The sequence below is a fragment of the Staurois parvus genome, unplaced genomic scaffold, assembly GCF_062004578.1.
Source record: "Staurois parvus isolate SC_StPar_1 unplaced genomic scaffold, SC_StPar_1.0 ptg000272l, whole genome shotgun sequence".
Lineage (NCBI taxonomy): Eukaryota > Metazoa > Chordata > Amphibia > Anura > Ranidae > Staurois > Staurois parvus.
In genome coordinates this window covers 2264429-2276725 of record NW_028318068.1, presented here as the reverse complement: position 1 = coordinate 2276725, position 12297 = coordinate 2264429, and the positions used below count along the sequence as shown (strand labels likewise).

Below are 12297 nucleotides of genomic sequence, written 5' to 3'. Positions count from 1 at the left end.
ATACTGTATATGCTCAGCAAAGAATAAACTCATGGAAAATAAAACAAAAACAGCAAAGTCTACTGAGGGGATTATTAGGACAAAATATAATCAATAAGTTGATAGGAAAGGTATGAATTACACAGTAGACATCACAGTGAACAGAGAGAATCATATCACATACAACACAATGTAGAGAGTGGGGCACTATGGAAAATATAGCACAGAATAAAGGGTACAAAGAACAATGTGGAATATCTCCAAGCAGGCAAGAGAGGTGTAAAGTATACAGCAGACAGCACAGTGGAGTGTTATGGGACATATAACTTGCAACACAGTGTACAGAGTGGTGCAATGCAGAAAATAGAGCATACAACAAATTGTACAGAGAGGAGCAATGGATAACATCTAATGTACAGCACAGCATGCTGACAATAAAGGTGTGATGTTCACAGCAGACAGCACAGTATACATAGTGGAGTGTTGTAGGTTATATAATGTACAGTATACATAGTGGAGTGTTGTAGGTTATGTAATGTAAAGCACAGTATACAGTATATAGTGGAGAGTTGTAGGTTATACAATGTACAGCACAGTATACATAGTGGAGTGTTGTAGGTTATACAATGTACAGCACAGTATACATAGTGGAGTATTGTTGGTTATATAATGTACAGCGCAGTATACATAGTGGAGTGTTGTAGGTTATATAATGTACAGTGCAGTATACATAGTGGAGTGTTGTAGGTTATATAATGTACAGCGCAGTATACATAGTGGAGTGTTGTAGGTTATATAATGTACAGCACAGTATACATAGTGGAGTGTTGTAGGTTATATAATGTACAGCACAGTATACATAGTGGAGTGTTGTAGGTTATATAATATACAGCACAGTATACATAGTGGAGTGTTGTAGGTTATATAACGTACAGCATAGTATACATAGTGGAGTGTTGTAGGTTATATAATGTACAGCACAGTATACATAGTGGAGTGTTGTAGGTTATATAATATACAGCACAGTATACAGAGTGGAGTGTTGTAGGTTATATAAAGTACAACACAGTGGACAGAGTGGATCTATGTGGAGAATATAGCATCCAGCACAGCATGCTGACAACCTCATGTATGGCAGAACTTGCAGACAAAAGAAGTGTGATGTATACTGCAGACTACACAGTGTACATAGTGGAGTGTTGAGGGTTATATAATGTATAGCACAGTGGACAGAGCGTGGTGGGGTGGGTTATATAATGTACAGCACACTGGATAGAGTACAGGGGGGTGGGTTATATATTAGAGAACATAGTGGAACTCTGTAGAGAATACAGCATCCAACACAGGCCAGGACCAGTATAAGACATACAATGTACAGCATTACAGCACAACCATCTGACGTAAGGCCTGGTTCATACCTATGCAGGTTGATGTTGATGCATTTTCGACTTTTTTTAATGCGTTTTGCGTTTTTGGGAGATGTCTGTTGTCTCGCGAGAGAAACCAGCAAAAACACAGCTATGAAACCAAAGAAGCAACCTGCTGCGGGAAGCAAAGTCCCTGACCTTCTCCAGAAAATGCACAGATGTGAATGTGACCCATAAGAAACCATGGTAAAGGCACTGCAAAACTTAAAACGCACTAAAAAATGCATAGGTGTGAACCAGGCCTAAGTTGTAAATGGTAGAAAACAAATCTCTTTACAAAGAAAAACGTTTTATTGTTTAACATATGAAGCCTACGTTACAGACCTGAAACACCACACGTGACTTTTCCAGCAAGTATGTCCTCATATTGGCACCAATGATGTGATATCTTTTGTCAAATCCAATCTGAATGTACTTTCCAAAACGACTGCTGTTATCATTTCGTGTTGTTTTGGCATTACCGATGGCCTAGGGGAGCAAATACTGGGAGTTAGATGCTTATATCCAAATAGATATACAAATCACTGTTATTCCAGTTATCTACCAATTGAAAAAACCATTGAATGTATTTTTACATAGACTAAGTACCTAAATACAGTGGATATAAAAAGTCTACACACCCCAGTTAACATGTCAGCGTTCTGTGATGTTAAAAAATTTAGACAAAGATAATTAATTTCAGAACTTTTTCCACCATTAATGTGACATATAATCTGTACAACTTAATTGAAAAACAAACTGAAATTTTTTTTTTTTTTTTTTTTTGCGGGGGGGGGGGGGGGGGGGGGGGACGGGGACAAAACATAAAAAACCTTAAATAATGTGGTTGCATAAGTGTGCACACCCTCTTATAACTGGGGTTGTAGCTGTGTTCAGAATTAAGCAATCGCATTCAAAATCATGTTTAATAGGAGACAGTATATACCTGCTATCATTTAAAGTGCCTCTGATTAACCCCAAATAAAGTTCAGCTGTTCTTGTAGGTCTTTCCTGACATTTTCTTAGTCGCATCCTACAGCAAAAGCCATGGTCTGCAGAGAGCTTTCAAAGCATCAAAAACAACACTGCACATCACCAAAAGAACACCATACCCACCGTGAAGCATGGTGGTGTCAGCATCATGCTTTGGGGCTGTTTTTCTTCAGCTGGAACTGGGGCCTTAGTCAAGGTAGAGGGAATTATGAACAGTTCCAAATACTAGTCAATATTGGCACAAAACCTTCAGGATTCTGCTAGAAAGCTGAACATGAAGAGGAACTTCATCTTTCAGCATGACAACGACCCAAAACATACATCCAAATCAACATAGGAATGGCTTCACCAGAAGATGAAAGTTTTGGAATGGCCCAGCCAGAGCCCAGACCTGAGTCCGATGGAAAATCTGTGGGGCTGAAGAGGGCTGAGCACAGGAGATGTCCTCACAATCTGGCAGATTTGGAGTGTTTTGCAAGGAAGAGTCGGCAAATACTGCCAAGTCACGATGTGCCATGCTGATAGACTCCTCCCCAAGAAGACTGAGTGCTGGAATCACGTCAAAAGGGGCTTCAACAAAGGATTAGTTTAAGGGTGTGCACACTTATGCAACCATATTATTTTAGTTTTTTATTTTTACTTCCCTCCACCTGAAAGATTTCAGTTTTTGTTTTGTACAGTTTATAGGTCACATTAAAGGTGGAAAAAGTTCTGAAATGATTTATTTTTTACATCACAGAAACCTGACATTTTAACAGGGGTGTGTAGACTTTTTATATCCATTGTATGTCTTGATGTCCTCTAACAATACCCAGCACAGCAGAACTCAGACTGGGAAAGGGCAAAGCACTATTGTGAACCCATCGGTGCTCTATTACACAAATGATCACATGTACGGAAGGCGGAAAGCACAGGGATGATCTCATGTGCTTCTACTCCTTCGCTGTCCAATCACAGGCTGGGGTGGGTTCCAATTCAGAACATATTGCTCAAAGCGCATGTCCAGGAATTACCCAAATTTAATTTCAAACCTCCCTATACTCATGTAAAATTCATTTTTCTTTTATTTTGGTCCTGTAGCTGGAATCATCTTTTAATACTCCCTGTGATATCATTGCCAGGCTTGTAAAATGCTTGCAGGGGCAGATGCTTGGAGCTATTCCAGTTCCTATTGTTGTAGACACTCCTTCCCAGAACTAGATCTCCCAAGAGACCATTCTGGGCATGGGCATGCAGTAACATTGTTTTGTTGGGGGGAAAAAATTCAGCTCATATTGATATGCCCCCAGAACTATATCTTCCAAGAGTCCTTTCCCAACATTCAATGTGTGGGCAGACAGAAGTATTGCTTTGCTGGAAAAGAAATCAAAGTATGCAAATGGAGAGGGACAGAGAGACAGGGTAGATAGGCAGAGTTCTGTAGTCCAGCAGGCATGGCAAACAACACTGCTTGGAATTTTAGTTCAGCAAAAGCACTGTGCTGTCAGCCCAAAGAGGGAGCTACACGCTCATTGGATTTCTGGCAGTTCAATGGGTATTACACTGTACGTAGAGAGTTTTTAAAGGGATAAGGAATGGGGAAATGTGCATGTACAGTATTGCAGATATGTACCAAATGTTTTTTTGATTTTGCCTAGAAATACTCTTTAACCACAGGGAACTCTGCAATAGGTGTACAAGGCCTGGTGGTGCAGTACGGCTGGAGTGCCTGATTACAAGGCTGGCTCAATAGAAATACAAATGCTTAGACTAGGGTCGTCGGTTCGAATTCCAACCACAGCACCAACCACAGCACCACCTGCCTGGAGTTTGCATGTTCTCCCCTGCAGCTGCGTGGGTTTCCTCTGGGTACTCCGGTTTCCTCGCATACTCCATGCTGGTAAGTTAATTGGCTCCCATCCAAATTGGCCCTAGTATGTGAATGTGAGTTAGGGACCTTATATTGTACGCTCCTTGAGGGTTAGGGACTGATGTGAATGTACAATGTATATGTAAAGCGCTGCGTAAATTGATGGCACTATATAAGTACCTGAAATAATAAATAAATAATGGTCTCCAAACTGCGGCCTTTGGGCCCCCCCCATGACTCCCACTGACACCAAGAATGGGTGTCCTTCCAAAGATACTAACGATTTGTGTAGAAAGTTTGGAGACCCCTGGTCTATGGCATGCAGACTTCCTTCTCTTTGTGTGACCAATTTCCCAAGGCCTCATTCCATCGCTGCCTGGCTAGTCGCAGCTATCCATCATCTTCCTGTACAACGCAGGACCAGGAGTACTGCCGTGAATGGGAGGATACCGAGGACAGGAGCAGGTCACCATGCTGGACAATGTGGGCTCTCTCAAGGTGTGTGGTCCAAGCATTAACCGGTCTTCACCAGAGCTCCTGATGGTGGAGATGGGTTTTGCTGTATGCTCAGGATCGCCTCACCAGGAGGTAAGCAAGCTGGGATCTTGTGGCACATGTAGCAGGTGGGGAAGCGTAGCCAGTAAACATGACCAAGGCTGGTAACAAATGGTTGCAGGTTGGGATCAAGTGGAAGCGTAGTCGAGGAACCAGCCAAAGGTCAGTAACAAGTGGTAGCAGAGATACGGACAGCAGCAGGAGAGACTAGAGCAAGATATTGGCTGGAGAGAGCACAATAATCTGGCAAACAAGAAGTGCTGAGGCTTGGCTTAAATCAGGAAGTTCATGGGAGAAGAAAAGGGTGCAAGGTTCTCCAAAAACAAGGCACAAAGCAAGCTTGTCCAAGGAATCAGGCAGGGAGCTATCTCTGGTGGTACAACGAGAAGAGACACAGCCAGACCCTGCAGTGGCTCCAGGTTCAGATCCAGATCCCGACACAAAGTGTGATTAGCAGAGGAGCCTATTAAATAAAAAAATACCGTGTTTATGAGCGTTTGCGTTTGGAAGCGTTTTTTAAAGATAACCTCAGGAGACCTTCCCAAATGCCCAGAATGCACTGAAAAACAGCAAGACATTAACTATTTCAGACATTTTGAGAGAAATAAAGAGAGTAGAAGCAGAGAGAGCAGTATGTGTTAAGTTTGTGTCTTTTTTTTCTGGTGTTTGGATGTTCCGGCTCATTTCTGTGCAGAAATTATTGCAGCAGTGTCTGACATATTTTCTATCATGCGCAACCTCAAAGTATGGTGTACCGGGTCCATTTGAGTACCGGGAAAACGCTTTGCATGCATTTTTCATGATAAAAAAGGCTCTGGACAGCATCTGGAAATGGAAGAGTTCAAAAAACTTTCCAAACGCAAACGCTTATAAACGCGGTTAGCCGAGTTTACAAGCGTTTGGCGTTTGAAACGCTGATAAAATCTACTCCTGAACGCAAGTTTGGTGCGTTCAAAAAAGCGACTGTAAACCAGGGGCGGACTGACCATTTGGAAACTCGGGCACTGCCCGAGGGCCTGGGGTCAGTAGGGGGCCCCATGAGATGCCCCTTGTACCTTTTTCATAGGCTTTTTTGAGTTTGGGCAAGGACACAGGGGCCCCATGATTCCCTATTGCCCGGGGGCCCCATGAGTTGTCAGTCCGCCCCTGCTGTAAACTCAACTGCCTGTAAACGACTGTAAACGAAGACGTGTACATAGGAAAACATTAGGGAGAGTTCAGGGGCTGCTGAAAAAAACACAGAAAAGCTCCTAAATGTGAGTTCATCAGCCTAAGTATAAGTTTGCTTAACTCTCTTATCATTGGTGTCATTGTTACCCATCATTTACTTCCCTATTCTAATCTAAAAGAGGGGGAAGTAACAGATAACCCATTCAGAGCCACTTCGCAGGTAAGCCGTCATCTCAGAGTGACATTTTTTTTTAAATGCATAAAATATGTTCTTTAAAAGTGTGGGAAGCACAGTGGCTAAATGATTAGCATTTCTGCCTGGCAGTACTAGGGTCATTGGTTCGAATCCCAACAACAGCATCACCTGGAGTTTGCATGTTCTCCCTGTGCCTGCGTGCGTTTCCTCCAGGTACTCTGGTTTCCTCCCACACTATGAAGACATGCTGGTAGGTTAATTGGCTCCTGCCTAAATTGTCCCTAGTATGTGTATGTATGAATGTGAGTTAGGGACCTTAGATTGTACACCCCTTGAGGGTTAGGGACTGATGTGAATGTACAATATATATGTAAAGTGCTGTGTACATTGACGGCGCTATATAAGTACCTGAAATAAATAAATAAGAAAAGTGAAAAGTTTATGCTTCATGTTGCTGATCAAATTTTAGCTCAAACTTTTCTACTGCATTTTCAATTTTTATGTGGATACTCTTTTACCTTTTCTTTTTTTAAGATAATCAATGAGAACTAGTCATGACCTATCAAAAAATGTGAACATTTAGTCTTGAGTTATCATAAATCTGCAGGGTAACCTAAGAAAGATTTACATTTCCCTCATTATTTGGGTCAATTTATGGTGACAATGGCTCCAGGACCCTCTACCCTAAAAAAGAAATACATTGGTGGGGGTTAGAATATATGCCAATCAGTTTGCTAAAGCACTATGTATTATAGATAATTGCCATTTAAAAAAAACATATTTGTTTTCACCATTTTTGTCCTTTGTTGCATCTCAGTGCTGCTGCAGCTTTTTTTATTATTATTATACAGTATTTATATAGCGCCAGAAGGTTTGCGCAGCGCTGTACATTATAGTGGGGGACAGTACATGAGACAATATAGTAACAATACAATACACGAGGGGTTGGAGGGCCCTGCTCTTTCGAGTTTACAATCTAGGAGGGAGGGGATAGAGGTACAGAAGGAAGTGGCTGTGGGGGATGGAGTGGTAGGAGGAGTGGAGATCGACTGTTAGGTGAGGGTGGGGTAGGTTTCCCTGAAGAGATGGGTTTTCAGGGTGTGCCTAAAGGTGAGGAGGGTAGGTGACAGTCTGATGGATTGGGGTAGTGAGTTCCAGAGGATGGGGGAAGTCCTAGAGAAGTCCTGCAGTCAGGCGTGGGAGGAGGAGACCAGAGAGCTAGAAAGTAGGAGGTCCTGTGAGGAGCGAAGATGACGGGTAGGATGGTATTTGGGTATCAGGTCGGTGAGGTAGTTTGGGGCAGCTTTTGCAGCTACTTCCTGTTTACATGCACTCCAGTGATGGCTGCATGGCAATTCTCAGGTCGGATGTGGAACATAGCCCTGCAATATGTTTGGACATGGCCGCTTGAGGTCTCCATCGGAGAGTGTATGACGGTGAAAATGCAGGAAAATAACTGTGGCACAGGGACAGTGCAATGTCACCCTATAATAGGAAATGCTTGAACAGGGACTTCCATGGCATTTAAATGATTGATACAGATTTAGAGCCAGTTCACACTATAGAAATGCAGTCCAGATGCATTCCGCGCATTTTTGGCGCATTCCAGTGCGTTTATGATGTGTCCCAGTGCGTTTTTATGCATTCCAGTTAATTTAATTTTTACAAAGTGTTTTTTCAAAAGAATACAGCAGGGAGACATGGATGGATGGATGGATGGATGAGCTTGCTTTGAATATTAAAAAATGAAATATATAAAGTGTCTGGTTTGTCATGCTCTGAAACAGTTAAAGTGTTACTAAACCCAGGAACCTGCATTCACTATATCCGCTCTCCCCGGACCCTGCATTCACTATATCTGGACTCTGCATTCACTATATCCGCTCTCCCCGGACCCTGCATTCACTATATCTGGACTCTGCATTCACTATATCCGCTCTCCCCGGACCCTGCATTCACTATATCCGCTCTCCCCGGACCCCGCATTCACTATATCTGGTCTCCCCGGACCCCGCATTCACTATATCCGCTCTCCCCGGACCCCGCATTCACTATATCCGCTCTCCCCGGTCCCTGCATTCACTATATCCGCTCTCCCCGGACCCTGCATTCACTATATCTGGACTCTGCATTCACTATATCCGCTCTCCCCGGACCCTGCATTCACTATATCTGGACTCTGCATTCACTATATCCGCTCTCCCCGGACCCTGCATTCACTATATCTGGTCTCCCCGGACCCTGCATTCACTATATCCGCTCTCTCCGGACCCTGCATTCACTATATCCGCTCTCCCCGGACCCTGCATTCACTATATCCGCTCTCCCCGGACCCCGCATTCACTATATCTGGTCTCCCCGGACCCTGCATTCACTATATCCGCTCTCCCCGGACCCCGCATTCACTATATCCGCTCTCCCCGGTCCCTGCATTCACTATATCCGCTCTCCCCGGACCCTGCATTCACTATATCTGGACTCTGCATTCACTATATCCGCTCTCCCCAGACCCTGCATTCACTATATCTGGACTCTGCAATCACTATATCCGCTCTCCCCGGACCCTGCATTCACCATATCCGGTCTCCCCGGACCCTGCATTCACTATATCCGGTCTCCCCGGACCCTGCATTCACTATATCCGCTCTCCCCGGACCCTGCATTCACTATATCTGGACTCTGCATTCACTATATCCGCTCTCCCCGGACCCTGCATTCACTATATCCGCTCTCCCCGGACCCTGCATTCACTATATCCGGTCTCCCCGGACCCCGCATTCACTATATCCGCTCTCCCCGGACCCCGCATTCACTACAACCGCTCTCCCCGGACCCCGCATTCACTACAACCGCTCTCCCCGGACCCCGCATTCACTACAACCGCTCTCCCCGGACCCCGCATTCACTACAACCGCTCTCCCCGGACCCCGCATTCACTACATCCGCTCTCCCCGGACCCCGCATTCACTATATCCGCTCTCCCCGGACCCCGCATTCACTATATCCGCTCTCCCCGGACCCCGCATTCACTATGTCCGCTCTCCCCGGACCCTGCATTCACTATGTCCGCTCTCCCTGGACCCTGCATTCACTATATCCGCTCTCCCCGGACCCTGCATTCACTATATCCGCTCTCCCCGGACACTGCATTCACTATATCCGCTCTCCCCGGACCCTGCATTCACTATATCCGCTCTCCCCGGACACTGCATTCACTATATCCGCTCTCCCCGGACCCTGCATTCACTATATCTGGACTCTGCATTCACTATATCCGCTCTCCCCGGACCCCGCATTCACCATAACCGGTCTCCCCGGACCCTGCATTCACTATATCCGGTCTCCCCGGACCCTGCATTCACTATATCCGGTCTCCCGGGACCCTGCATTCACTATATCCGGTCTCCCCGGACTCTGCATTCACTATATCCGCTCTCCCCGGACCCTGCATTCACTATATCCGCTCTCCCCGGACCCTGCATTCACTATATCCGCTCTCCCCGGACCCCGCATTCACTATATCCGCTCTCCCCGGACCCTGCATTCACTATATCCGCTCTCCCCGGACCCCGCATTCACTATATCCGGTCTCCCCGGACCCTGCATTCACTATATCCGCTCTCCCCGGACCCCGCATTCACTATATCCGGTCTCCCCGGACCCTGCATTCACTATATCCGCTCTCCCCGGACCCCACATTCACTATATCCGCTCTCCCCGGACCCCGCATTCACTATATCCGCTCTCCCCGGACCCTGCATTCACTATATCCGCTCTCCCACAGTACACAGAACATGGAAATGCAATTATTTTAGTAAATATAACCTGCTAAATACCTTTTCTCATCAGCAGTATATAGCAGTTTTGTGACTTCCATCAGTATCCGGCTGGTCAGTGGTTGCAGCTTGTAGGAGAAGTTTTAATTCTCCTCTGACTGTCCTGCAGGACCCATGACCCTCTGTCTGGACAGTTCTGACTAGCCCTGTGTAGATCACATGCACCCTCCCAAAAAAACCCCCAAAAAACTCTCTAGCAATTCACATCAAACTGAGCATTGTGCAGAGTGCCTCCTAGGGCTCCATACTATCAGCAGAAGGATTGGAAACAGTAAAAGAAGGGGAGGATCAGAGAAGACAGGATCAAACAGCCTTTTTGCACAATGTGAATGCAGAGGATTAACCCCTTAGGTGCCACAGTGAGTATAACAAGCATGTTTTACTGCATATACAGACTGATTGTACTGTTGTGGGTTTATTAACACTTTAGGCTCTGCTGTAAAACCATATGAGCATTGGATTTATATATACTTAGTTATACAATAGTAACTGAAGATTCACACCTACTGAGAAAACAGTATAAGCTCCCCTTGTGATTGAGTTACTAAAGGAATCATTCTCATTGTTGGTAAAGTGCACCTTTGTACTTAAACATCCAGTCATCTGAAGTTTTTTTTTTTTATTCCAATTTCCTCCTGCAGGTGATTGGCTGCTTGAAGCAAGCAATTCTCCCAGGGTGAAAATGACATCTTTGGTTAACCAAACACAATAAGTGCAGGTGTTGAGCAGATGCTGGGTGTGTCACATAATGACAGGTCAGAGTGCTGAGCTGTAATTGTATATTGAGCAGCAGCATCATATGTACACATGGATTCTTCTATGGAGGAAAGATCTAGAATTGCATTACAGTACCTGGAATAAATAAACAATTACAGGCTGAACAGAGACCGTCTGTAGGAAGTTACACCGAACAGCCACAACATTATGACCACGGACAGGTTAAATTATTTATTTATTTCAGGTACTTATATAGAACCATCAAATTACGCAGCACTTTACATATATATTGTACATTCACATCAGTCCCTAACCCTCAAGGGGCGTACAATCTAAGGTCCCTAACTCACATTCATACATACACATATTAGGGACAATTTAGACAGGAACCAATTCACCTCCCAGCATGTCTTTGGAGTGTGGGAGGAAACCCACACAGGCACAGGGAGAACATGCAAACTCCAGGCAGGTGGTGCCATGGTTGGGATTTGAACCGACGACCCTGGTACTGCTAGGCAGAATAGCTAACCACTTAGTTAACCTCTTGCCGTCCGCCTGCTGTTTATAAACGGCAGGGCGGTGGCACTCCAGGGGCGGGTTGCCGTTCATAAACGGCACCCGCCTTTTCTAGCTGTGCACGCTCCCTGGGAGCGCGCAGCACCGCGATCCGGTGCCCGCTGTGTCCTCCGGACACAGTGAAACACCGATCGTCGGACGGGACCTCTGTGCGAGGTCCCGATCATGTGATCACTGATTGGCAAATCAGTGATCACATGCAAAGTAGTAAGCAAGATGTCACTTGTGACATCATTGCTTACTACGTGTGAAATCTGTGAATGATCACAGAGGTCACATTGTACAAAGCTATTCACAACAGCCTTGTACCATGTGACAAGGTGTGACCAATCACAGCTCACTCAGTACTTCTCAATGACTGCAAGAATGCAGACAGAGAGAAAGCGAAATGATTGCTTTTACATCCTATATGGGTGTAAAAGCAATCAGTGTAAAAAAAAAAAAAAAATCTTCATCACCGCCCACAAGTAGTACAGTGTCACCATGGTGACACTGTACTGCTAGGGTGACAGTATGTAAAAAACAAAAAAATAATAGAAAATATTATAAAAAGAATAAAATAAAAATGTAAAAAAAAATGTTTAAAATTTATAATTTTTGGTTATAAACTAATTTGGATTTTTTTTTTTTTACTAAAAAAATAACGGAATAAATTTTGGCCAAGATTTATGATGAAATATTATTTATTTGCAAAATTTTATTTAAAAAAACACTTTTTTTCAAAATTTTTGGACTTTTTCATTTACATAGTAAAAAAAATAAAAATCCCAGCGGTGAATAAATACCACCAAAATAAAGCTTTATCTGTCTCAAAAAAGTGGTAAATAAATTCATATGGGTATAGTATTGCATGACCGCGCAATTGTCATTCAAAGTGTGATAGCGCTGAAAGCTGAAAATTGCCCTGGACAGGAAGGGGGTAAAAGTGTCCGGACAGGAAGTGGCTAAATGAATAATTATCTTGTATTTGAAAGTTTATGGGATATATTAGGCAGCAAGTAAACATGTTGTCCCTGAAGT

At 44.2% G+C, this 12297-nt stretch overlaps 1 protein-coding gene across 2 annotated transcripts in view; it reads right to left on the bottom strand.

Moving 5' to 3' along the window:
• The window catches only part of MYO5B (myosin VB), a 424200-nt gene that overhangs the window by 194816 nt on the left and 217087 nt on the right, over positions 1 to 12297 (bottom strand). For both annotated transcript variants that reach the window (XM_089681603.1, XM_089681604.1), the window contains exon 6: positions 1731 to 1874. In XM_089681603.1, coding sequence (XP_089537729.1) covers positions 1731 to 1874 — 144 coding nt within the window. The remainder of the gene's footprint in view (positions 1 to 1730; positions 1875 to 12297) is intronic.